Here is a 27,675-nt window from a genome sequence, read left to right on the forward strand (position 1 = left end):
AGCGCGACGAAACGAAACGACGTCCGTGCTGCCCTCCCCGCCCCGTCGCTCGGGCGCGTTCGTCGCGCGAACGAGCGCGCGCTTGCGGAAAAGACCGAGAGAGAGAGCGAAAGAGAGAGGGCGCAATGCGATTCGTGCGACAGTCGGTGACGATAGGAGTCTCGAATGTGGATCGCAAAACGCAGGCAGGCTCGGGCGCGACCGAGGGAGGAAACGGAGAATCGCGCAGACACGGTCCTCTCTTGCCGAACGTCGTACGTTGCATCATCTGCGGTCCCTCTAACTGCGGTAAGACGAACGTTCTGGTGAGTCTGCTGGAACAAGCGCACGGTCTTCGTTTCGAGAATGTATACGTGTACTCGAAATCTCTGCAACAACCGAAGTATCGATATCTCGAACGATTGTTCGAGCCTATGGAGGAGATCAGCTATCGCGCGTTCTCCGACAATCGCGACGTCGTTCCACCCGACGAGGCGCTTCCCGACTCGGTCTTCGTCTTCGATGACGTGGCCTGCGACAAGCAGGACAGAATGAGGGAGTACTTTTCTATGGGTCGACATTCGAATATCGATTGCTTCTATCTCTGTCAGACGTACGCCAAAATACCGAAACATCTCGTGCGCGATAACGCAAATCTGTTGATCCTGTTCAGGCAGGACGGCACCAATCTGCGGCACGTGTACGACGATCACGTGAACATCGACATGTCGTACGACGAGTTTCGCGCCTTCTGTCGCGAGTGTTGGCGACGCACCTACGGTTTCGCCGTGATAGACAAGGACAGCGCGTTGCGAGGCGGACGGTACAGACGGGGGTTCCACGACTTCGCCGTGCTGTAGAGCCGATCAGTGCGCTTCGCCGAACGACGCGAGTATGAGCGCGATCGCGGAAGAGAGGACCGCGCGAGAGATAGCCAAAACGCGCGCCTAGATTCGCAGGAAGTACGCCGCTCTCAGGGTCGGAAAAATGGAGAGCGAGATCGCTCTGGAAAAGAGGTACGAGCCCATCGTCAAACCTCTGAAACGGCTCGCCGATGACGCGGACCGCAGGGGTAAAGGACCGGGGAGGATTGACGACGACGACGACGACGGCAGCTTTACGCTCGCGAGAAAGATGAAAACGACGAAGAGAGCGAAGAAGGATAGTGACTACGGCGACGACGACGACGACGACGATGCAGGCGCCGACCTGGAGCGCGATTACGGGGAGGACGACGACGTATTCACGCCAATAAGGACAACGACGACCGCGGGAAAAAAAGGAGAGTCGCGTCCAGCACGGTTGAGTTCGGCTCCCGCGACGACTATCGCGAGCTCCACGCCGATCCACGCCGATTCGGTCCGGTTTTTACCCAGAGAACACGAGATCGTCTCGGAGACTACGACTCCACCCCCCGCGCTAGAGACGTCCGTCAGGGAGTCTTTGAGCACGGTGGAAGGTCGCGACGCTCTGAATAGCCAACTAGGACCGTTAGGGCGGGAGTACGTGGGCGCTCTTCTGAGCGGCGACAGTAAAAAGGAGATCGACCACGTCTACGGAGTGTATCTCGGCGAGCACGGCACGATGCTGGGTAACAAGCGATTTGACGTGGCCCCGGATGACTCCGTGATCATCGACGGTGTACGGTACAAGGGCACGCGCGGTCTGTACGAGTTGATCTTCATGCGAATTCCCAACGCTCGCGTCTACACGGAGAAGGACAAACGAACGTACAGGAGTATACTTTTCGCCACCAGCGCTCACAAACGCGGTCGCAGCGCCGGCATGCCTGTCAAGGGTAACAGGGGACACAAGTACACAAAAATAATAGCGCCGCTCGTACACCCGTCTCACACAGTTGGGACTACGAAGGGCGCCGGACTACCGTCGGCCATGCGACTGACCGACAACGCGATCGATTACGTTCACTGGGACGATCCCAACGAGCTGGTCGATCGACTTCGACTGCTAGACGCTTCTCGTCGGGCCGGCAACAACGCTCACGACAACGAAATTCTGTCGATAATCGAGGAACTTCGCGAGGCCGGTTTCGTCGTAAATTGATCGGTCGCGTCGATCGCGACGGCAGTACGTATCGCGCGCTCTCCAGCGCCTCCCCCGCGCGCGCGCGATGTCCGTGAACAAATTCGGCATGTCTCTGACAAATCGGAGCAACGGGGACGGAATCGACGGTGCGTCCACGGTGCGATTACGCTCCTCGATCGAATCCCTGCGTAACTACACGCGCAACAACGCGCTCTTTATGAGCGAGGGTTCCTACGACGCGAGGGAGCGCAAGATACGGCGGGTAGCCGCGCCGGAGATCGACACCGACGCGACGAACAAGAGCTACGTCGAGGACGCGATCGGACGATCGAAGAGAGGCGCGACCGAAGAATTGACAGGCGAAATAGCGGCGGTGAGGAACGACGCGCTTCTCTCGAATCGAAACTCTTACGACGCGCGGGATCGCAAGATACGGCGGGTAGCCGCGCCGGAGGTCGGCACCGACGCGACGAACAAGAGCTACGTAGAGGGCGCGATCGGGCGGCTCAAGAGCGTCGTGATCGAAGAGATCAAGAAGAACGACGCGACGCTGAGGAACGACGCGCTCCGCTTGAGTCAGGGCTCTTACCACGCGAGGGAGCGCAAGATACGAGGGGTAGCCGCGCCGGAGGTCGACACCGACGCGACGAACAAGAGCTACGTAGAGGGCGCGATCGGGCGACTCAAGAGCGTCGTGATCGAAGAGATCAAGAAGAACGACGCGACGGAAGAATTGAGAGGCGGAATCGCGACGCTGAAGAACGACGCGCTCCGTTTGAACGAGGATTCCTACGACGCGTCGGAGCGCAAGATACGACGCGTGGCCGCGCCGGAGTTCGACACCGACGCGACGAACAGGAGTTACGTGGAGGACGCGATCGAACGGTTCAAGAGCGCCGTGATCGAAGAGATCGAGAAGAAGAACACCGTCGATCGAGAGTTCACGGGCGTCATCGTGACAAACGCGAACCAGGGTTTGAGAGACGAAATCGCGAGGTTTCGAAACGACGCGCTTCTCTTGCGCGAAGATTCGTACGACGCGTCGGAGCGCAAGATACGACGCGTGGCCGCGCCGGAGGTCGGCACCGACGCGACGAACATGGGCTACGTCGAGGGAGCGATCGCGGATCTCAGAAAGAACTTCAGAGATCTGATAAGAGAATTTAGAAGCCAGTTCGTAACTGTGAGGAATACCGTGGATAAGCACGAAATCCAGATCGCCAAAATTCTGAGTATATTGAACCTTCTTGAGCAATGAGCGTGGAAAAACGGAGACTCGTGGAGGAATTGCACGCGCCGGCGCGAAAAAAACTTTCCTCGCCGCCGCGTCGTGGTGCGCGGTTACGACGACCTGTGGCAGGCCGACGTGGTCGAGATGCGTCCCTATTCGCGCGAAAACGCGGGTCACAATTACATTCTGACGGTCATCGATGTGCTGAGCAAGTACGCCTGGGCGATCCCGCTCAAGACTAAGAGCGGAAAGGAGGTCGCGACGGCTCTCGGAAAGATCTTTCGCGAAGACGCGCGTCACCCTAGGAATTTGCAAACGGACAAAGGAAAGGAATTCTACAACGCCGACGCGCGCAAAATCTTCGACGCGCGCAAGGTGAATCACTACTCCACGTATTCGGTGATGAAAGCGTCGGTGGTGGAGAGATTCAATCGCACGTTGAAAAACGACATGTGGAAGCTCTTCACGCTCCAGGGATCGTACAGATGGATAGACTCGCTGCCGCGCCTCTTGTCGAATTACAATCGTCGCAGACACAGAACGATCGGAATGCGTCCGGCGGACGTGACGCCCACCGTCGCCGAAAAACTGTTGCGCACGGTGTACAGTCGCGCGAAGATCGCCGCGCCGGCGAGATTTCGAGTCGACGATCCGGTGCGCGTGAGCAAATTCAAAACGATCTTCGAAAAGGGCTACACTCCCAATTGGACCACCGAGATATTTCGCGTAGCCAAAGTACAAAGGACCAATCCCGTTACGTATCTGCTGAAAGACGTTCGCGGAGAAGCGATAGCCGGAGGATTCTACGAACACGAGTTGCTGCGCGTCTCCAATCCCGACGTCTATCTCGTGGAAAAAGTCCTGCGTAAGCGCGGCAATCGAGCGTACGTGAAGTGGCTGGGGATGGACAGTTCGCACAATTCCTGGATAGATAAGGCGTCTGTATTGTAACAGAAATAATTAGACATTTGTAAATACGCGCAACGTGTATTTTATTGTTAATAAAAAATTTACACATTCATTGGTTTGTTTCTTACGTACTATTAATTTTTCTACGATAAACAGTTTTAGAAAGCGCATGATATTGTTTCTTTTTTACAACCGTATTCCGTAATGTCCCCACGGAAGCGTTTCCTCGCTGTCCAACGTCACGTATCGCTTATCGTCGTGCGGACTGAGAGCTAGTTTTTGCTCCGACACGGTGTAAACCTCGTGCAACGTCGAGCGTATGCACGACTGGCGCGTCCTCAGCTCGCGCGCGTCCCGCAGGCACGCCACGTAATCCTCGAACGTGATCCTCTTAGCGACTACGTTTCTTTTAACACCCTTTATTCTCTTGGTGTCGTCGTGTCCGAGTACCCTGTAGGTGTACATCTTCGCCCTGAGGCCCACGAACTCCGTCATGATCGCGCCGTTGTTCTCGTCCTTTATCAGACCGGGCACCTTCTTGTTGACGCGCGGCATACCGTGCGCGTTATTCTCCGCGTAATCGCTCGTGTCGAACCTGTCTATGTCGCGTCTCATACGCTCGTACGCGTCTTCGCACTCCAGCGAATAGATCAGACTATCGGTATCCGTGTAAAGAATTCGACACCGGTCGCGATAGAGCGGCGCCATGTAGTCGTAGTGAAACTCGTAGAGACGCGTCTTGGATATCTCGAGAATACACATACCCACGTAGACCGGCTTGTTGAATTTTACCTCGAGCTTCCGCAGCTCGATCGCGACCAGATTCTCCGAGAAGACGCTTCTACTGTAAAAGTTCGGCTTAGCGATCAATGCCTCCGCGCCGTATCTCCCGTCCCATCGCGTCACGAGACGCACGTCCACGTGAGCGCGCACGTTCTCCATCGTTTTGCCGAAGACGGCATTGTTCATGAGTTTGTACATGTTCCGTTCGAACTCGTTGCTCGCGCGCGTCCTGAACGTCGTGTTCAGCTCGATGTAGCCGCGAAGCCACGGTGACTGGGCGAATCGCAGCACTCGACGAACGCGAGTCAGACGCAAACCTAGTCGCAGACATTGCTGCAGGTTTCGATAGTGCGTCACGTAGCGCGATTTGTCGTAGAGAGTAGCGAGCAGTTTCTCCTGCCGCTTACCGGGCGGTTTATCGCGCGTCGGGCACAGCGGCAGGTCCGCGTGGGCGTCGTGCAGTTCCGGCGGATACTCGAGATCCACCTCCAGAATGTAACCGACCTCGCTGTCCGTCGGCACTGTCGTCACGTCGAAATTCTCGGGGTCGTCGAGCCACTGGAAATTCGCGTACGGCAGTGATTCGCCCATAGCCCAACCGTACAGATTGTTCACGTCGTAATACATGAGATACGTAGTGGGCTGGGACGAGTCGTACGTCGGTACGTGCCTGTTGTTGGCTCGCGCGTACCTGAGCGAACATTGACTGAGGCCACCGCGTATTCCGCGTTCCACGAACATCGCCATGTCGATGTCGGTGAGCAGCTCGAAACGCACGCCGGTGTACCTCAACATGGCGTCCCACGTGTACCCCGGCAATGTATAATAATACGCGGGATCCAGCCCATAACTCGCTAAACACGTGTCCCGAAAATTTTCAAAGATATCCGCCAGAAGAAGCACGTCGGTCTTGAGATACAGATCGCTGTACTCGCCGAGATCCCGCACGCGAAAACGTCGCCAGACCCTCGTCGCGTGCTCGTAATCGCTCTCGCTCGCGGTCTCGTCGGTCAGGGAGCTGTAAAAGACCTCGCGCGGCGGAAGCTCGGTCTCCCGCAGTTTGTCCTCGCTGTCGACGTACTCGTACGGAAATACTCTCTTGCGAGTGAGCAGATCGAGATCCTCCGTGCTCAATTCCGCGTTCTCCGAGCGCGTTATTCTCAGCTTGTCCTTGTCCAGATAGGACGCCAGGGTTACGAGACTCGCGGCTAAAAATTTGTACGAGTCTACGAATCGAAGCTTCACGAGTCGATTCCACACCCCATCCGTTTGCGTCTCCTTAACGGTCTTCGAGAAAGATATGTAATTTTCCTTCGTAAGCGGCAGGAGTTCGACCCCACCCTCGAATTCGTTCGCGATTTTCTCGATGATAAAGTGCGCGTCGTAACCCGACAGATTGTGGAAGAACACGGGAATCACGTACACGTTTCTGTAATTCAGATTGCAACGAGAATGCGCCGGACCTCTGTACCGTCCGTTTAGATGACAGTGATCTCGCACGCGCTTGTCCTCCGGTTGGAACGCTTTCCGACACACGTGACAATGCGTCGCGCGCCAAAATTCGAGTTTCTCGTCCTCCGTAAGTTCTACCATCGATATATTGGTGGAGAATTTAATCTTTGCGTGACCTGCGAGAACGCGAAGCTCGTTCACAAACCACGAAACGCAGTCGTCGCCGCGACGATATCTGTACGTGGACACGGTATCGTCGTAGGTGCAGCACAGATAGTAGCCCAGGCTGAACGGTACGTGACGCTGATAAGCGTATCTTTTCGTTCTCGCGCCTTCTTCGGCATTCTCCCTCTCCCGCTGTTCGAGAAGACACTCCAGATCCGCGTACACCACGAAGGGGAGTCGCTCCTTTCTGTCGTGATTGTCGAACGACAGCCACTTATCGTCCTCGTTCGGAAGAACGATGGCGCAGTCGTTCATTCGGCCGCAGTCGACGCTGTGAGCGGCCAACTTTTCGCGCGTATAGAAATAGTGTAGACATCTGCGAAGTACAATAACATGCGTGCGATTACTATGCGTACATAAAATAACACCGCGTCGTTTCCTTATTCCTCAGGTTTTTTTACTTACCGATCGCAAACGTGCTTCGCGCACCGTTTCACGGTCAATTGCGAATTCACCAATCGCGACAGATTCTTTATCCAGGCGAAATGGCCCCTGTTGACACCGCGTAGCGTATCGCGCAGATACAGGAGATTTACGTGTCTATCCCTCTTATCGTCGGTTAACCGCAGAGGCACGATCGCGTTGCGGTCGGCGCCCCGTCCGAACTTATCTTTTTTTTCGATTCCTTCCCGAGTTGTAAATACGTTGATTGATACGTCGTTTTGACGTTCGAACTTTCCGATCTGTTTCAGATCTATGGGAAACTTGATCCCGTCGAGATTCAGCACCGTCGCGTAATCGGGATACGAGCCGCATCGTTCCGCGTTGTGCTTGGCGGGGTACAGAGCCGCGACCACCGCACGCGCGAAACACGTGTCGTTCTCCGACAGCACGTTGACCACCGCCTGTTTAAGTCTTATACCTAGCGGTATTTTCATCCAACATCCCACGCGCATGGGATTACACTTGTTCACGTTCACCGTTAAGTTGAGTATTCGCGACAACGCCCATCCGCTGTCGCGTTCCTGAAATTCGTCCAACGCCGCTAGAATCGCGTCGCGCACGTGCTTTTCGTACCACTCGCCCAGATCGGACCCTCGGAGGAGCTGTTCATTCCGCGTAGCGATACTCTTCACATCGGTCTTAACGTCCGCTACGAATTCCCCATTGAATATGACATTGACCTTCAGACACACGTGTCTGTTCAGATTATCCTGCACTTTTTCGAGCACGGTGCCCTTCGCATCCTCGAGAAATCGCGCTGGTTCGATGTACGTAGAGTTCGTCACAGCGCCGGTGAGTACGCGACTTTGGAACGCCGTATCGATCTCGACCCACGAAAATCCCCCGCTAACACCGCTGCTGCTACCGCCGCCCCCACCATCCAGACCGGCACCTACGACGCGTTCGAATCGTCGGCGCAGATCCTCCCTCGAACCTTCCAATCGCGCTATTCGAGCCACCAGAGCGTTCACGGCTCCCGTGTTTCCTCGCCCCCCAGATCGTCTGACTCGACAACTCTCCCGCAAGAGCCGGAGACACTCGTCGCATCGTCGTCCCCACGCGCGGTACCCGTCCGCGTCGCGGACGTCCGCGGCGAGCAACTCGTCGCACTGTTCCTGCATCCTATCCAGAAGGGCCTTTCACCCTCGGGAACACCGAATTTCACTCGATCGAACAGACGACGAGACCTGTAGGTGTGAATCCTACGTATCTTCTCTCCTCCGTCCACCGTCTGATAGTAAAGATAATACTCGAGCGGTACGTAACGCATATAATCGTTCGCCCTAACGGAATATGCCATTGTCGTCTCTATCCACGCTCGCTCGCGCGCAGTTCGCGCTCCGATCTCCCTTCGCAGATGATGAGTCGCTAGATTCCATCGCGAGTCCTCCTTCGCCACCGACGCGCATACGTTTGACGATAACGACGTTTCGAGTCTCGCCGATTCGTCGTCCGAATCGGACGAGAACATGGGCATGGGCTCGTAGCAGTGAGGTTCACCGTTCACCGTCCGATTCCTCGGACGAGGGATAACGGCGATCGTTCATTCGCGAATGCACAGATATGTTCTTTTTACCCCACTCCTCCAATAATGTTGCAGGAGAAAATAAACAGTTCGCTGATTCCCGCGCACACACTTTTTTCAAGTTTTTTCACTTCCTCGCGGCGCATACCGCGTCAGAAAATAACGGTGACTTCACCCCATGTAGCATTTATGGTTTTCACAGACGCCGATTTGTTTCACGATCTATAACCCATACGTATTAAGTCGGCGGCGCGGGAGTCGGAAGTGCACTGTAACAACCCAGGGCGCGTCGAGGGGGCTGGGATCGGAGATCGGTTTCGCGGACGCCGATTTGTTTCACGAAATATATAGCGATCGAGAAACTTCCGATGCGATCGGAGATCGGCGATTCCGGTTTCGCGACGGATCAGATATCTCGCTACATCGACGCGCCGCGGATCCCACTTCGTGGCGAACGGATCTCCATTCCTCGCGAGCGGTTCGCTGATTTTCACGAGCGGTTTCGGAAATGTAGCATTTTGGATTTTCACCCACGCCGGTTTGCAAAGTTCTGCGTATTCGCCGCTCATACCACGTTAGAAGAAAAAAACCCACATTAACTTATCCCGTTCCGATGCGCTTTACGCCGTCGCGCCAATTCATTTTATACTCGTTCGGTATCTCAACGGTGGATGTACCTACGGGATACACCCTTCCGGGAAGGAGACATCCGCTGTTATCTCAACGGAGGATGTACCTACAGGATACACCCTTCCGGGAAGGGGACATCCGCTCGCCGCATCCTGCGAAAAAAACAAAAGGAGGAACTGACAAGAGCGACCTCGAACGAGTTCGAACGCGAGCGATGATAACATTATTCGCGATGACGCGCGATTCGGGGCGGATTTCCGCTCGCGGTCGATAACGCCGATCCGAGCGCCCTCTCGGAGCGTCCGGGAACGACGATCCCCCCCACCCCCGGTGGCAACCCTGCGGCGCGAATTTCCCCATCACCCGCCTAGGTAATTTCGGTCTTTGAGGTTACCGCATGGTGGCAACACTGCGGTGCGAACTTCCCCATCACCCCGCCTAGGGACAGGTGTTCCCACAAAATACTCGCTTCTGATTGGACAGCCTCGAGTCTTCGTACCGCGATCTGATTGGTCAGCGATACACCTTTGTCCAGTTCCAGGGGAATGTTTGTCCGGTTACAGGGGAAATTCCCCCGCACACCTGTCCCCCTCACCCCCCCCCCCTGGATCTGATTGGACGGCGATACACCTTTGTCCAGTTCCAGGGGAATGTTTGTCCAGTTACAGGGGAAATTCCCCCCCGCACACCTGTCCCCCTCACCCCCCCTGTTTCCCCTTGCACCTGTCCGCCCTTCACCCCCCCTCGCCCATCCCCACCCCATGCTCCCCCCTCGCCCCCCTCGCCCATCTCTTATGGCGTTCCCCCCGCGGGCGCGCGTCCCCCCCCGCTTCCCCTCGGTTGTACCCGAGGGCGCCGAGTACTGTTATTGGTCTACTCCTATTTATAGAGGCGCGTAGAGCTGAGATGCTCAGTCTTTAAAATGTTTTTGCTCATGTCGGATAACAGCGATATTTACGATTTAACCGTCGAGCAGTTAAAGTATATACCAAAGGTCATTCTACTACGGCAGTTTTATAATCATATAGATTATTTGTGGGATAAGCTTCCCGAACATATCAAGGCAGATTCGGAGGTTCAGCAATACCGTCGCTGTTTAATACATTATAATTTGTCGTGTCAGCAAACGCACATCGACGGTCCGCCGCCGTTGATAAAAAACTGTGGCGAATGCCGCCGAAGATAGGTCGAGGTCTGTTGAATCGCGCGATAAACGCGCTTCCGATCGAATTACACATTCCCGGCTATCAATTTTGCGGTCCGGGAACTCATTTAGAAACACGATTGGCAAGAGGTGATCGGGGTATTAATCCATTGGACGCAGCGTGTCGCGAGCACGACATAGCCTACTCGCGTAGCAGCGATCTCGCAGAACGACACGTGGCAGACAATATACTTGCCGCGAAAGCGCGAAAACGTGTCACCGCGAACGATTCGACTCTCGGAGAGAGAGCTGCAGCTACAGCCGTCTGGGCGGCCATGAAGGCTAAAACGAAACTCGGTATGGGTTTGAAAACGAAGAAAAAGAAGAAGAACAAGCGAATACTTCCGATAGCGAAACGCGGTGGTATCCTACCGATCCTGCCGTTATTAGGGGTTCTCGGTTCGTTGGTCGGCGGAGCGGCGGGAGTCGCAAAGGCCGTGAACGATAACAAAGCCGCGCGACGTCAGCTGGAAGAGATGCAACGTCACAATCGCGCCATGGAAGGTCACGGACTTTATCTCGCTCCATACAAACGCGGACGGGGAGTCTCGAGAAAAAAAAAAACGTCGAAGAGACGCTAAAAATCCCCAAGGGCGTAACTACCAACATACAACTGCAACAATTGGCAAAACGTATGCGCATTCCATATTTTAGAGGTATTTTCATGCGCGACTCGTTACCGATCGGCGGTGTACATCGAAACGAAAGCGGTATCGTGAATTTGGATAATACTGAGGGACCGGGTACTCACTGGGTGGCGTACGCGAAGAGGGGAGATCGTGCCATATATTTCGACAGTTTTGGCAATCTTCGACCACCGAGAGAATTGGCGCAGTATCTAAAGAACAATGTAATAGAGTACAATCGCACGCCATATCAGCGATACGATCAGAGCAATTGTGGACAACTGTGTCTGCGTTTTCTACAGTCGGCTGACAATCAATTTAAAGACCGGCGTTACGCTGTTTAATCTCAGTATTCATTCAAACATGTCACTGACATTTACGCTCACCGGCAAGAGCAGCATCCTCGCGGTAAGCTACTTTTTCGCCGTGGATTTGAGCGATGGCGATTACGAGCTCGGTCTGACAGATTTTGAAACCTATCACACGATACCGAATGTAAATTCGTCGAACAATAAATTCTACTATGACGACGACAAGGAGATTACCATTCCCGAAGGATCGTACGAACTGCGTGATATAGACATGTATCTGAAACGCGCTCTTTTATGGGATCAATCCAATAATGTCTCGATAAACGAAGATGAACCGCACCCATTGATTATTCGGGCTAATAACAATACGATGAAGAGCGAGATCAAGTGCGCTTATCGGATAAATTTCACCAAACCGAACAACATTGGATCGCTGCTGGGATTTTCAGCGAATCGCGTGCTGGAGTCGCGACAATGGCATGAATCGGATGTTCCGATAAATATCATCAACGTAAACATCATTCGCATAGAGTGTAACGTGACCGCGGGTGCGTACAGCAACGACAAGTACGTGCACACGATACACGAGTTTTCACCGAGTGTGCCTCCAGGATATAAGATATCGGAAACGCCGGCACAGATCATTTACCTTCCGATCATCGTACGGAGCATTTCGGACTTGACGCTTCGCGTCGTGGATCAGGACGGCCGATTGATTGATTTTCGTGGAGAGGAGATCACCGTTAGACTGCATGTACGAAGACGACAGCGATAACGTGAGATGCTCGTACTGAACGAAGCTGAGCAGGTGCAACAGACGAGAAACAAAATTAGAGAGACAATCCGATCGCCAAAGAAGAAACTCACTGCGTCGAACGTTGAATTTCTGAAATCATTGGGTTTCGTCGTACGAAATGGCTAATATCTTAAACATTGGAGGTGAACCGATCTTTGACGACAGCGTCGTCAAGATTGAGACACACACGTACAATCCGTACGCCAACACAACGTTTGGACGTAACGATGAGATAAGAATACCCATACAACAGCAGGATTTATACACGTTGCCGTGCGAGAGCTTTCTCTACGTTGAAGGAAGATTGATGATAAAGAAAGGGAATGACGAGTCTCAGGCAACGCTTGCGAATAATTGTGCAGCGTTCACGTTCGATGAGATTCGATACGAGCTCAACGGTGTGGAGATTGATCGCAACAGAAACGTTGGAATAACCAGTACCATCAAGAACTATGTATCGCTATCGTATAATGATTCTCAACTCATGCGGAATGCTGGATGGGACGTTTCATCGAGCATACCGGAAGGATACTTCAACTTTTGCGTACCGCTCAAGAGGTTGCTGGGCTTTTGCGAGGATTACAAACGCGTGGTTGTTAACGCTCGTCACGAATTAATTTTGATACGAGCGCGCAGCGACAACAATTGCATTGTGGGAAATCCAGCGACGGAGCCGGAAATTGAATTGTTTAAAGTACAGTGGCGAATGCCTCACGTCACATTAAACGAGATCAATAAGCTATCCATGCTACGGGCCTTGGAAAGCGGGCGATATCTTAGTGTTAGTTTCCGTTCGTGGGATCTGTACGAGTACCCCATGTTGCAGAGCACGACCAAGCATTCGTGGGCCGTCAAAACGGCGACTCAGCTGGAGAAGCCGCGATACGTTATCTTTGCGCTGCAGACCGGGCGCAAGAATATCATGTCTCAAAATGTTAGCGTATTCGATGACTGTAACTTGACCAACGTGAAACTTTATCTAAACTCTGAATTTTATCCGTACGACGACTTGAATCTGGATTTTGGCAAAAATCGATACGCCGTCCTTTTCGATATGTATGCGCGTTTTCGTAAAGCTTATTACGGATACGATTCCAGTGATACGCTTTGCAGCTTGTATACATTCCTGATGGAAGGACCTTTTGTTGTCATCGATTGCTCGCGACAAAACGAATCTGTCAAGAGCGCCACCGTGGATGTGCGAATAGAATTTGACTGCAAAGAGAATGTACCGGCAAATACTACCGCCTATTGCCTCATCTTGCATGATCGTGTAATCGAATACTGTCCATTGTCGAACGTAGTGCGCAAAATCATGTAAATTGCAATATCAGCGGGTATTGCGATATAAGAAGCACTGATGTACCGCGATAAGATACAGATTGCTCCGTCGTTTCGTCATGATCGTACCAACGTTTGTCGATCTGCAAGGCTTCACCGTCGGGATGAAATTTGTCGTAAAGGAGGTGGCGGTTCTGAGAAACGGGACCGTTTTGGCACATTACATTTTTACATGTCCCATGCCATGGAGTCTCCTCACGAAATCCGACAAATCATGCGCTTCTTGGTTGATTGCAAATCACCATGGACTACGATGGGAGGATGGAAACGTGCCATACAGCATGGCGAAACATTTAATTACATCGGCCGTGCTTGGAGAGGGTGACGAGACGTCGACTCTTGTGTACGTCAAGGGATGCCAGAAACGAGAATGGCTGGTGGATTTACTTGAGAATAAAGCTAGAAAAAATCTAAACATTGAGACTTTGGATGCCGATTACGAAGATATCGAATCTTTAAATAATCTAGATGTTACTAATACTATAAGATGTGAAAAACATGTTAAGAATTGCGCATTACAAAATGTATTAAAAATATGTAACTGGTGGTCGCGACACCAGAAAAAATTATGATTTTTTTTTTAAATAAACTATATATGTATATATAAAATGTTTTATTTCCTTTTCCCACATAGTTTGTAATATAATATAGATGTTTTAGTTGTTTAAAAGCTATTCAAAAGCTGTTTTAGCTGTTCAAAAGCTGTTTTTAGTTGTTTGATAGTTGTTTTTAGTTGTTTTTAAAGATGTTTTTTGTTGTTTTTAGTTGTTTTTAGTTGTTTCTAAAGATGTTTTTAGTTGTTTTTAGTTGTTTTTAGTTGTTTGATAGTTGTTTTTAGTTGTTTTTAAAGATGTTTTTTGTTGTTTTTAGTTGTTTTTAGTTGTTTTTAGCTGTTTTTAGTTGTTTGATAGTTGTTTTTAGTTGTTTTAAAGATGTTTTTTGTTGTTTTTAGTTGTTTTTAGTTGTTTCTAAAGATGTTTTTAGTTGTTTGATAGTTGTTTGATAGATGTTTTTAAAGCTGTTTTAGTTGTTTTTAGTTGTTTGATAGTTGTTTTTAGTTGTTTTTAAAGATGTTTTTTGTTGTTTTTAGTTGTTTCTAAAGATGTTTTTAGTTGTTTTTAGTTGTTTTTAGTTGTTTTTTAGCTGTTTTTAAAGTTGTTTGATAGCTGTTTTTAAAGTTGTTTTTAAAGATGTTTTAAAGAAGTTTGATAGCGGTTCAATAGCAGTTATACAGATTAAACCATTGAAAGTTAATGTTGCGATATCGTTTTCATGAACATACGTGTCTCGCGGTGACTTCATTGCACACGTGCAAAACTGTACATCGTAGATTTTTCGCAAGGCGCATCCGTACGGATGCTGAGATCATTGTGAAATTAGATATGTTAAACAAACGATGTGACAATAGTGAGATATAGAAGGATGAATTTGAGGGTACGCTCAGTAGTCGTGGACCGAAAGTCGCGAGTACAACACATGACATGAGCGACGAGTACATAAAATTGTGCAAACCGGTGCTCAATAGTAAATTCAAAATAGTGAAAATCAGCGAACCGCGGATGAGAAATTGTAGCAGATTGTACTTGTCGGACGTCGACGTAGCGCGATATTTGATCCGTCGCGAATTGGGAATCGCCGATCTCCGATCGAACCGGGAGTTTCTCAACACCGAATTTAATTGGAAAAGAACCTTCGGATATTTTCCAAAGTTTATATTTTAGCGCGTGAGTGGAACAGAGTGTATATAAAATGGATTTCGAAGAATTGCAGTTTAAAGGAGAAGAAAGAATGGAAGTTGGAGTGAATGAACAAGAAGAAGAAGAAATGGACATTGAGGTAAATGAACAGGAACATGAACATGAACATGAACAAGAAATTGATGATGTTGATGCAATTTTGTCAAACGATTCGTGTTACGACAGTGAAAGGTTTGAGGATGTTTCGGAAGTAATTTTCCGAGTATTAAACCAGGCTGAAGTGAATACCTTAGATGAATTGAAAAAGATGTGTTGCACATACTTTTATTATACTTCTGGTAATGTAAAATTTTGTGCATCGTGTACTGTGAGATTACGAGGATTATTCTCAATGTTGTACGCTGAGCGAAAACATGACACCCGTGCCTATATACTGATCGATCATTTATTCTGTGCGTCGTGTGGAGGTCCACTACATCAAATAATGCCGTGTAATCTCTGTTCAATTTGCACTGTTTGTGATTGATAGTGCTACGTGGCAAAGACATGGTGTTCGAAGGCTGTCTGTATTGCATATCAATAAAACTGCAGTTTATGCTTACAGCTTCTTTCATGTGTTGCTTTTTTCTAACTTATCTGTGTTCAAATCTCTAAATATTTTGTATAAAATCATTGTTGTGTTGCAAATTGCCGAAGGTGTCTGACTCAAGAGCCAGGGGTTTCAGGTTGAAATCAAGCGGTGGTAAGCAAATTTTCTATTTGTAGTTTTCGCATAATTTCTGAACGAGACCGCGAACGGGGGAGAGGGATCGCGCGCGACCGTGAAGACGCGCGCGAACGGGGGACGGGGGCGCGAGAGAACATCTACGAGGGGGAGATAACGCGAGCGGGAGCGTGCCGTGTGACGTCACGCGGACCGACGCGGCCGTTGCACGTGGACTCCGCGGCGCGGCGAAAACGCTGTCGCCCCTCCCCGCGGCGCGGCGAAAAGGCGAACGAGGGTCCCCTCACCCCGCGGACCCCTCTCCCGCGGCGCCTAAAAACGCGAACGCGGGTCCCTTCACCCCGCGGACCCCTCTCCCGCGGCGCCCGAAAACGCGGTTCCCCCCTCCTCCGCCCGCGGCGCCCGAAAACGCGGTTCCCCCTCCCCCGCCCGCGGCGCCCGAAAACGCGGTTCCCCCCTCCCCCGCCCGCGGCGCGGCAAACAACGCGGTTCCCCCCCTCCCCCTCCTCGCGGCGCCCGAAAACGCGGTATTCCCCCCCCCCGCGGTATACCCCCCGCCCCTCACTCCCCCTCGCCCACATTTCATTTAGAACCCGCCTAGCTTACCTACTATTACTATCGCAATGACTGGTCATCAGTAGGGTAAAACTAACCTGTCTCACGACGGTCTAAGTTATAGAAATTTCAGTAAACTTGACTGTTTTTTTTAACAGAAATCGGTAACCCCTTTATTATTAACAATTTTTATTAATTCTATTATATTCTTCAGTCTTTTCTACCCCTATTTCATATATAATTCTTTAAAATTTGGTTAATCAATCAATAATTCTTTAAAATTTCTGTTAAAAAAACAGTCAAGTTTACTGAAATTTCTATAACTCAAAAACTAATTAACCAAATTTTAAAGAATTATATAAAATAATTGGGGTAGAAAAAACTGAAAAATATAATAGAATTAGAAATAGATCGATATCTCAAATATTGAGAAAGCTACAACGTAAAACACACTTTTCTAAAAAATAAAAATCTCCTTAAAATCCATACCGGTCGACAGATTTTAATAAAATTAGAGGAAAACATACTTTCTATGATACTCTATTTGTGTACCAAAATTCAACCCGGTATCTAAAAAATTGTAGAAGTAGATGCGTGTACAAAAAATCCGCACACACACACACACACACACACATACATACATACTTCCGGACATTTTTACTAATATGATTTCTCGACATTTTGGAACATTCTAAACCTATTTCCATCAAAATCACGAAAAAAATTTTTTTCACCATCACAATAAAGCTTCCTCTATGAGGATGCAAAACATTTATTTAACATTTATTCGACATTATTTTAATATCAAGAGACACGGCAGTGTCTCGTGCCAAGTATACGCGGAGCGAGACCGACCGTGATCAAGAGACACGGCAGTGTCTCGCGCCAAGTATACGCGGAGCGAGACCGACCGTGACCCTTTTACGCGACGCGACGGGTTGCGAGTATACGAGATGTTGAGATCTCGATAACGAGTGAACGGATCAAGTTCTAAGTAGGCTTGATCGATAGCTTGGGGTCGAATTAGGGGGGGGGGGGTTTCTGTTATAATATTCCGCTACGTGCCCTACGAGCGGAGATATTGCGACGCAAAGTCCAAATGTGAAAATTTTATTTTAAGATACTTTCTTCTACGTCGACCGCTCTCATCTCAATATAACATATATATAACAGAGAAATGTCACTTTCACTTTTTCGACACTGGTGGCTAACGGCGTTAGTATCGCAGTGCAGTGCAGTGCAGACAGTGCGTTTAGCGCGCTGTCATCAGTCAGTTTATCAGTTAACCTATTCTCGAGAGACACGGTAGTACGGCCGCAGGGGGAAGTGATCCGCGCAGTTCCTTGGGCCTAACGTACCTACGGCATCCCGAGTTCAAAACACCGCGGACATAAACACACAGTCATACTTACACACACACACACATACAGCCGCAGGGGGAAGTGATCCGCGCAATTCCTTGGGCCTAGCGCACCTACGGTATCCCGAGTTCACCACATCGCGGACAGAACCTCACAATTACACTTACACTCATACATATACACATTCCGGTTTAAGAGGATAATCAAAATAAAGGAAAAGTAGAACAAATACATAGGACAAGTACCGATGTGCTATATAGCTCCAGGGAGGAGCTGAAGGCACTTATCCTCCCTCACCCGAGGGAAACAAAAAAAAAAAAAAAAGACACGGTAGTACGCGCGGAGCGAGACCGACCGTGACTCTTTACGCGACGCGACGATTAATTCAAGGTAATTGTTTTATGTAATTATCCTATATAATTATCTTATTCTATATATTACTGTTACTTATTTTACTGTTTATACTACTACGTTTACGTGAGTGTTTACATAGGTTAATAACCTATTATATTAATTTATAATTGACAGCAGAGAGCTGATACTGAGATCAAGGAGTCAAGGAGCCTGTTCACACGAGGCGTTTCTGCCGCGCGATTGCGGCTGCGCGTTAACGTTTGCACGAGCCGCACGCTGTCGCGAGGTAAGGTGCGACAACGCGCGTACGCGAAACGGCAGTAACACCGTAATCGTGCCGGCGATATACTCATGAAAATTGAATTGTTTCGTGCTTATCTGGAGATTTCGTATCCCTACATCGTATTACCACCGCTGCCGGAAAAGAAGGTTCTCTACGCTTGGCAGAAAGTGACGACTGACACGTTCGATCCCGGCTTCGTTGATCGCAGAAGAGCTGGAGGAGGACTCGAGGTACGTTTCCGATTTGCAATTATAAAAGTATCGTGCGATGAATGTTGTACCCAATTATAACCTCAAATGAAGTTGTGCACGTTGCTAGTAACGCTGTCTGTAAAAATTTGCGTGAAAGATTATTGATGTAATATAAAAATAAATTACACAATATGTATGTTTATTGTTCCCGAAACGAGTTACGATCTCATATTCTTCTAAAGCCTACCCTCATGTTCTTTTACTCAAAACCATTTTGACTTTTTAATTAGCTTGTAAACCGAATTATAAGGCCTGTTTTTTTTATCGGGCTGACACTTTCTTCCTCACTTTTCCCAAATTTTAAATATATATTATTTTTAATGTGAGTGTATATTAGTGAAACAATAAGAAACAGACCTATAACATGGGATGAATGTTGAAACCAAATTTGAGACGAGTTAATCGTTTCTACAAAGAACAATGTATCATTCCATGTGATAAATATAATCTTCAAATTTTATAATAATATCATATTACAATTATTTTAGGTTCCAGTATGGGTGTAAAATCTGTAGTGCTAGTAGGTGGGATGGCCATGCATGCATAAGGAATAATAGGGGAGACCGGGGCTAAAACGTCTACGGGGTAAATACGTCTAATCAAATATCTCGGAACCTGTATATTGTGCGAACTCGCTATTAACATTGTAAACGCTGCTTATAGTACCCATGTGACCAACGGAGTTTCGGCAGGTTACCTGCCGTGTTATGATTTTTACGAGGGCAAACGTGTTTTCGAAAGGTGAAAGTTACATTTTCTGCACGTGGAAATTTTGTAATATCTGCAATAATATTTGCCCTCCAAATCTCGAGGTACGTGATTATAAAGAGTAATGCATCCTGAACACGAATCCAGTGTAGTTTTTTCATTATCGTTGATGTCTAATATTTCGCGGGCGATCAAACCTGAAACTTGTGTTTGGGGCTAATCGGTCAGTAAGCAGTCCGGGTGCATTTCCAAGGCATTTTCGGGCTCACTGCATATGGAATATGGATGAGACGGGAATTACAGCCGTTCAGACACCGAATAGAGTCATCGGACGTCGAGGAGTGAAACAAGTCGAGCGAGTGACTTCTGCGGAAAGAGGAACCCTCGTAACTATTTTTTAATAATGTTTCGCATAAAAATTTTAAATAAATTTTTATATTTTTCTCTTAAAAAACAATTATTGCATGTATCCTATTATTTTTTAGAATTAGATGTACGTATATGTATTGAAAATGCAGTGCAGACTGTTATACCCCGGAATTTTTGAGATTTTAATTTTTCCACCGTTGTCGTTTTTGCTCTATACCGGTTAAACAAAGCGACGTAGACAAAAATTTCCTATATAAATTTTGTAGCTAAAAGTTCACTCTTTACAGTGGTATACCACATTTAACTACAATTATTTATTTTGTTGTTAAAAATCGGCACCAAAAAAAAACGGACTGTTTAGCCCCGGTCTCCCCTACTCGAAAAGAAACCTCATATTATCATCGCTACACCTGGTAGATTAGTCGACCACTTGGTGAATACAAAAGGCTTCAATTTACGACAGTTAAAGTTTCTGGTAATTATATAAGCATATGGATTTATTTTGACAATCATTACATTGATTCTAATCTCTCTCTCGTTTTATTCGCAAGGTGATGGATGAGCCAGACCGCATCTTGAACATGGATTTCGAGGTAGAGGTTGATAAAATTCTCAGAGTAATATCACGAGAAAGAAGGACGTTACTATTTTCAGCAACGATGACAAAGAAGGTGCAGAAGTTGCAACGTGCATCCTTACGCAATCCCGCGAAAGTTGAAGTGTCTACCAAGTATCAGACTGTAGAAAAACTGCAACAATATTACGTATTTATTCCAGTGAAATTCAAGGTACGAAATATAAACGATATAACTGTTAGTCACAAAAAGAAATATCAATCATGACAATTATTTTATTATTATTTTGGTACGATATACTCTTTATATTTATATGATAAAATTGCCATTTGAAATTAAGCATTTATTGAGACTCATAAGACTTTTCGATGTTCTTATTTTTGTATCGTAATTATAAGTCGTTGATTAAAGAAAACAACTTGTATAGATAAGTAAATGTGCTATTTGAATTAGCTAACTGAATCAATGTTTAATTATAACTGTCGCAAATATTTGTATTTTTGTGCAATTAGAAAGAAATTTCTTTTAAAAATTAAAATTTATCTTTTACGTAGCATGTTTCTCATTTGTATTATTCTTGAGTTAATTACTGAATTATATTCAATATTCTGAAATTTAGAATAAGTAGTTTATTCTTATCGTCTGAATATTTTTCCATTTAGGCTTGTGGTTAGCGCCGGTGTTGTACATCTCATTAGTATAGCATTAGTCGGCTGGGGCTCAGGCAGAGAAAAGGATGATCGTCTGGAACCAATACCTGCACTTGAAGAGAAAACAGCCGCAGCGATAATGTTATACTAAACATTATAATAGTGTTAAAATCGATGCAAGACTACGATTGAATTACGCTAACGTGCGTAATATCAAATTGATAGTGTTTATATCAAGATTGAACGAAAATTATAGCTGATTGTGAGATTAAATAGCAATAGTGTTTTCGTTCATATTTGCCTAGATACAGTCCAGTTTTGCAACAGATATTGTGCAATTTAATATCAAATTGAAACGCAAATATAAACGTAGCAAGTATGTTTGAAGTGAAACGCGTTAATAAAAGACAATATTTCTCGTATGTGACGAATTAAGAGTTGGGATATGTATCACCCATGTGTGGCATATAATGTACATTTTGTCATGTTTTATGCATCGATATTATGTTAGTTCATAATAATATTCGTGATTTCAAAGCGACACTAATCGATTTACGAAATTTACGGAAAACGAGCATTTTATGTGTAACAATCGATTATTTATGATTGAAAGTTATGCGCTATTCGCTTTACAACATGGCATAAAAAGACGAGATTGAGCATGGAAAAACGCTTTATTATAGCTTAATCTATACATTAGTTTTTTTTATCAATAAGGCTGCAATCTAGACAATTATCGTTTCAGACTTCGGTTAACAAATTCCTATCGTTGATTAGTATAAACATTCGTATATCGAGTTATCTCCTGATATATCTCGTAAATAGTTAAAATCCATTTTCATATCCTTATTTAGCTATGTTTTTTTTTTTTTTTTTTTTACAAAGGCGATTGTTTTGACTAGACTGGGCTCTTAAAAAAAAAAGAGAGCGATAATATATATATTTCTACCTATAATCCAATTAGTTAGAGGATATTTAATAAGTAAGCGTGGCGTGCCTTTTCTTCGAGACTAAATACTTTTAACAATTATTTCTTGAGACTGTTATATCCATATAAAATGTACGATTTAATTCCGTGGCCGTGGCAAATCGTACATGGAACGTATCATGAAATGTAAATACAATAAAAAGTTTGCTCCTCGGGAGTATATCAAGAGACACGGCAGTGTCTCGCGCCAAGTATACGCGGAGCGAGACCGACCGTGACTCTTTTACGCGACGCGACGGGTTGCGAGTATACGAGATGTTGAGATCTCGATAACGAGTAAACGGATCAAGTTCTAAGTAGGCTTGATCGATAGCTTGGGGTCGAATTAGGGGGGGGTTTCTGTTATAATATTCCGCTACGTGCCCTACGAGCGGAGATATTGCGACGCAAAGTCCAAATGTTGAAAATTTTATTTTAAGATACTTTCTTCTACGTCGACCGCTCTCATCTCAATATAACATATATATAACAGAAAAATGTCACTTTCACTTTTTCGACACTGGCGGCTAACGGCGTTAGTATCGCAGCGCAGTGCAGTGCAGTGCAGACAGTGCGTTTAGCGCGCTGTCAGTCAGTTCATCAATTATATCGCAGCGCAGTGCAGTACAGTGCAGACAGTGCGTTTAGCGCGCTGTCAGTCAGTTCATCAGTTAACCTATCTCGTCGAGAGACACGGTAGTACGCGCGGAGCGAGACCGACCGTGACTCTTTACGCGACGCGACGATTAATTCAAGGTAATTGTTTTATTATGTAATTATCTCCTATTCTATATATTACTGTTACTTATTTTACTGTTTACTACGTTTACGCGAGTGTTTACATACAGGTTAACCTATACTATATTATTATATATTGACGGCAGGGAACTGATACTGAGATCAATCAATCAAGGAGTTGACGGCAGGGAGCAGGGAGCTGATACTGAGATCAAGGAGCCTGTTCACACGAGGCGCGATTGCGGCCGCACGTTAACGTTTGCACGAGCCGCACGCTGTCGCGAGGTAAGGTGCGACAACGCGCGCATACGCGCGTACGCGAAACGGTAGTAACACCGTAATCGTGCCGGCGATATACTGAATTTGAATTGCTTCGTGCTTATCTGGAGATTTCGTATCCCTACATCGTGTTACCACCGCTGCCGGAAAAGAAGGTTCTCTACGCTTGGCAGAAAGTGACGACTGACACGTTCGATCCCGACTTCGTTGATCGCAGAAGAGCTGGACTCGAGGTACGTTTCCGATTTGCAATTATAACAGTATCGTGCGATGAATGTTGTACTAACCTCAAAGTCGGAGCATCCTTGCTCACCGCTACGGGATCGACGTAAAGTTTTAGCGGATTTTAATCTTCCGAATTAGCGTCGGAACAATATTAGTCTTCCATTATCTATTGCCTCACAACTTTTCGATTTTAATATTCTGTAGCTGTATAGTTATTTGTACACAATCGTGATATTAATATACATCAGATTGTTCATGTTTTTGTGCTGTTACAGTTCTATGATTTAGAGGAACTGTTTCGTAACGGTGGCCCCGTGCCAGATACAAATTACATATTCCTGGGAGATTTTGTCGATCGGGGCTAGCTTAGAAACGTTTACTCGTCTGCTCACACTTAAAGCTAAATGGTCCGACAGGATCCGACAGGATAACGTTACTACGCGGTAATCACGAAACTAGACAAATCACGCACGTTTATTTGGATTTTACGGTAAGTGCGCAACGATACTTTCTTTTCTGGGCTTTTTTTATTTGTGTATAATAAAGCTTTGATTTCATTGGTTTCTTCATTTTCTGTTCTAGATGAATGCCAAAACAAGTACGGCAATGCTAATGCGTGGAAGTACTGTTGTAGGGTATAACTCCACTTTTGATTACGCTCGAATAAAATTCTGTTTTAGTTAATTGATGAACAGGTTCTTTGTGTACACGGTGGATTGTCTCCAGCTATTAGAACACTAGATCAAATTAGAACGATTGAAAGAAATCAAGAGATTCCACACAAAGGTATTAATTGTATAAAGTGATATGTCATTGCAAAAGTTACATAATAATTAAAAGTTACATGACTGGATATTTACTGTTATTGTACAATAATAATAAAATATCGTTGCTTAATTGCCATATTACAGGTGCTTTCTGTGATTTGGTCTGGTCCGATCCAGAAGATGTAGAAACATGGACAGTAAGTCCGCGTGGTGCAGGCTGGCTGTTTGGCAGCAAAGTGACTTACATGTTCATGGAAGTGAATGATCTTAAACTCATCTGTAGGGCGCACCAATTAGTTCAGGTAGGTATGTCTTTGCTCAAATATTTCTGTCGCAGATTTTTTTAAATATCTCGGAAGTATGTATTGATGACGCATATTTTTATCATGCAGGTTATAGGTACATGTTTAATGACAAACTCGTCACAGTGTGGTCGGTCCCAAATTATTGTTATTGATGTGGTAACATAGCTAGTATCATGCAGTTCACGACAGTGGATCAGAGATCACCAGTGCTGTTCCAGGCAGTGCCTGATTCCGAGAGAGTAATCCCACCTCTAATGCCCACTCCGTACTTTTTGTGATCTATCTTAAGTGGCTCATCTGTACGAATGCGGAAGAGAAATGTCTGTGTCTAGACTCTACGGAATCACATGATTTGATTGGCCGGATCCAGGCTGGTACCATGACGGACCCACACATTCATGAGAATATATCATTGATTATATACATATTACTTTAGAAAATTTTGATTCCCTTAAAAGAAATTATTTGATGCGTTCTACGATCAAAGTACGATACTTAGAGAGGACTGAATTGTCGTGTGATTGATCTTATTCAGGGAATGTTCTTTAGATTTTTTAAGAACTTTATCAGGTTTTACATGTTGTAAAGTTAATTACATGTTGTAAAGCTAACTTTTATATATCTACATAGTATCTGCCATTGCATCAGCCTGATTTTTGTAGCTCGAGAAAAAAAAAGAAAACGATATTTTGCATCAGAGCAAATGTGAACATCCTGTGGTATAGACGCTTTTGCTGTCTACTATGTACATTCTGTAGAGCATTCATATCTCAGAGCAGCATTCTGGACTTTAATGTTCAAAAGACTAAGAGCTTTTAAATAATTTATGAGCGCGAATAACGCAAATAGTCCAGTGCTGTGTGTGAATATAAAAAGAAAAGAAAAGAAAAGAAATATCACGTTTAAACATTCCGGCAAAAAGTACACTCTCTGAGTACAGTAAATGCTTCTCTGACATTACAATCGTTGTGCGTAGAATTCAGATTTATTAAAGCGTGAGCATATATAGTACTGTTAAGGTCTTCCTGAACATATAAATGATCTGTTGCTGGTTTAGGTACTGTGTGTGCTGCGTACCGTTCTTTTTTCTTCTAAATGCGCAATCGGTGTTCTTAGCAAGAATCGTAAATTCGGCTCTTTTTCGCCGAAGTACAAATAGCGTGTAGCAGTAGCCAAAGTTTTCCTGCTTAGGTAAGGAAATCCGATAGCGGGATCGTTATAGCATCTGTAGAGAGTTGTCTTATTATTTTTATGCACATGGCATTTTTTACGCTTAATTTTAAGAAATTCCGAGCTCAAATATTGTCTTTAAACTACCTTGACACACATTAATGTTCTTTTCAAGAAAGATATCCACCGTTCGTTCGTCACACACACTTCTCTCTTCTATATATATATATATATATATACATATATGCCAAATCGCTGACGTATTGAATAATCGTAATTAGCTAATTGTCATAAGTTCATTAATGTAGGGAGCAACTTGAAAAGAAAAAAAACCGAGACCCTTAGCAATGTGCCTCTAAATTAATAAGCGTTTGTGTAATATAATGATACGATATTGATATGACATAATTAATGGAAATGCACCGGCCATTGCGTATCATAAGCCTGAATTCTGACCATCGATTTTTGCTAGCTCACGATAATTCCTAAGCGATCACAGACCCGACAAATATGGCATTGACATTGTGGCACAGGCTGTCAAGTTGAGACTACTCTATTTTGAATTTTGTGATATAGACCGAAGGAGGCGTGTGCAATGGTCATGTCGATGTTTATAACGACTCTCCTTGTCGCACCATTCGAAGAGGTGTTTTGCGAAGACCCGTTATTCCAAGAAATGTAATAAACTTTTGAACAGTGCCTTCAGAACTATAACACGACGGTCTACTAGAAGTATAAATGCTTTCTTATTCTATTTCATAAGCCTTCCGCTATTGTTTTGGAACGAGCCTTTGCTTTTTCGCGAAACTTTTCTACGATATTTACGTTTTACGATTTTACTACCTTTTAGGTCTACTCTTACAATTTTACATCACGCGCGCGCGGTATATTCTCTATTTGTACTACATATTATAACGTACAATTACAATTGCGCGATACTTTACGCGAGTAATGTATTACATAAGGTAGAGAGGAGCGCATCTAGAACGAATTGGGACACGGAGCTTGCGTTACAAACTCGACTCGCTACATTTGCAGCCTCCGAGTCGTGAAACGGTTTTGCAACGACGGGAACGCCCTACGTGCGGTACGGACCCTGGTGGAAATCTTCTCATGGGTAGGCAAAAAGGGTAGGCAAAATTATAATTCTTTATATTTTAATTAGTAACTTCACTATCAATTTATTTTGTAATTACGCATTATAAAGATATTAATTACAAAACAGACACATTAAAATAAACTACAGCGATAAACAATATTACACATTGATCTTTCATTACCCTGGTGGAAATCTTCTCATAAGTAGGCAAAAAAGGGAAGATACTCATGGGGAGAATTGGGACTTTTTTGCCTACCCATGAGAAGATTTCCACCAGGGGATATCATTAGAAATCCTTAAAAAAAAAGAAAAGAAGTATTAGCCTCTGTATCTATTGGGGTGTTCGCGGCGTTTCGTTTACCGGAATGCCTCTGTCTGTGATCGCTTTAATCTTATCGAAGTGTCCAAGCGCTTGCGGCGACTCGATATTAATAATCGGTAAGCTCGCGAGAGAGAGAACAAATAAAGACAATTTGCAAGATAAAAATAAAATAACGAAGACTAATTTAGCTTAATGTGCTCCGTGCGGGAGCTTGAACACTGCGCATAATCCTTAAAGATCTCACAGGTAGACACCATTTTAAAACGATCATCATGTACCTTGAAAGTATAGACTTTGTTATGTTAATGTAATGAAGAACGTCTGTAATAAAAATGCGCAAAAAATCGCACTTGATCGCATTGTCAATAATAGAGAAGAACACGATCGCATAGTGCAGACCAAACGCTTTGGACCAAACGCTATGGTACATGAGCATATTTACAGTTCGAAGACCAAGAGGCAGAGCCGCGGGGATACGACGACAAGAAGAAAGATGTCGTCAGCTAACTACCATTGGGGTAGACGAGGCAGAAGACCGAGACAGTAACATAATTATTTTTAAGCCGTATTTTTAAGCAGTAATATAACCCGTCAGTATTATATATTCGTACCTCTGACCATACACATATGAACACACACATACAAAGTGAATATGTGAATATGCTACGTTTCTTATACATACATGAAAACATAATTGCTAAATAAACATTTAATAAAACTATTATATTGTTATTTACTTCATACTTACCAAATCAAGTTTTATTTAATATGTAT

The 27,675-nt window shown here is 45.9% G+C and overlaps 2 protein-coding genes across 11 annotated transcripts; one reads left to right on the forward strand and one right to left on the reverse strand.

Annotated features, from left to right (window-relative positions):
- Positions 1-4,351: 4,351 nt before the first annotated feature.
- Positions 4,352-8,190, reverse strand: LOC139784425 (uncharacterized). Its single transcript, XM_071723595.1, has 2 exons — positions 7,031-8,190; positions 4,352-6,941 (listed from the first exon to the last, which is right to left on the reverse strand). Exons 1-2 carry the CDS (start codon positions 8,188-8,190, stop codon positions 4,352-4,354), a joined length of 3,750 nt encoding a protein of 1,249 aa, XP_071579696.1.
- Positions 8,191-17,514: 9,324 nt separating this feature from the next.
- LOC139784430 (probable ATP-dependent RNA helicase DDX47) lies at positions 17,515-27,622 on the forward strand. Of its 10 annotated transcripts, none has more exons than XM_071723621.1 (14): positions 17,517-18,229; positions 18,368-18,479; positions 18,578-18,706; positions 19,216-19,312; positions 19,391-19,821; positions 20,166-20,279; positions 20,356-20,592; positions 21,042-22,752; positions 22,881-23,246; positions 23,514-23,728; positions 23,821-24,024; positions 24,150-24,307; positions 24,398-26,610; positions 27,346-27,622. In XM_071723621.1, the coding sequence occupies exons 5-8, from the start codon at positions 19,717-19,719 to the stop codon at positions 21,051-21,053; spliced, it is 468 nt and encodes a 155-aa protein (XP_071579722.1). In that variant the 5' UTR covers positions 17,517-18,229; positions 18,368-18,479; positions 18,578-18,706; positions 19,216-19,312; positions 19,391-19,716; the 3' UTR covers positions 21,054-22,752; positions 22,881-23,246; positions 23,514-23,728; positions 23,821-24,024; positions 24,150-24,307; positions 24,398-26,610; positions 27,346-27,622. The 10 variants fall into 10 exon arrangements, 6 of the variants coding, with proteins under 6 accessions (XP_071579722.1, XP_071579720.1, XP_071579717.1 ...); XM_071723619.1 differs by having other exon boundaries at positions 22,881-23,019; positions 23,124-23,246; positions 24,398-27,622; XM_071723616.1 differs by having other exon boundaries at positions 19,391-19,539; positions 19,664-19,821; positions 24,398-27,622.
- Positions 27,623-27,675: the final 53 nt, after the last annotated feature.

Source organism: Temnothorax nylanderi, unplaced genomic scaffold (genome assembly GCF_030848795.1).
Source record: "Temnothorax nylanderi isolate EJ_2023f unplaced genomic scaffold, tnyl_v1.0 TNYL_tig0626_pilon, whole genome shotgun sequence".
NCBI lineage: Eukaryota > Metazoa > Arthropoda > Insecta > Hymenoptera > Formicidae > Temnothorax > Temnothorax nylanderi.

Excerpts from the sequence above, each read along its gene's own strand:
- LOC139784430 (XM_071723620.1), top strand. The coding sequence starts at position 19,717 with ATGGATGAGACGGGAATTACAGCCGTTCAGACACCGAATAGAGTCATC. Across the intron at positions 19,822-20,165 it reads CTGCGGAAAGAGGAACCCTC|CCCCGGTCTCCCCTACTCGA; the intron begins GTAACTATTTTT and ends CGGACTGTTTAG. Across the intron at positions 20,280-20,355 it reads TACGACAGTTAAAGTTTCTG|GTGATGGATGAGCCAGACCG; the intron begins GTAATTATATAA and ends TTTATTCGCAAG.
- LOC139784425 (XM_071723595.1), bottom strand. The coding sequence starts at position 8,190 with ATGCAGGAACAGTGCGACGAGTTGCTCGCCGCGGACGTCCGCGACGCG. Across the intron at positions 6,942-7,030 it reads GCGAAGCACGTTTGCGATCG|ATGTCTACACTATTTCTATA; the intron begins GTAAGTAAAAAA and ends TGTACTTCGCAG.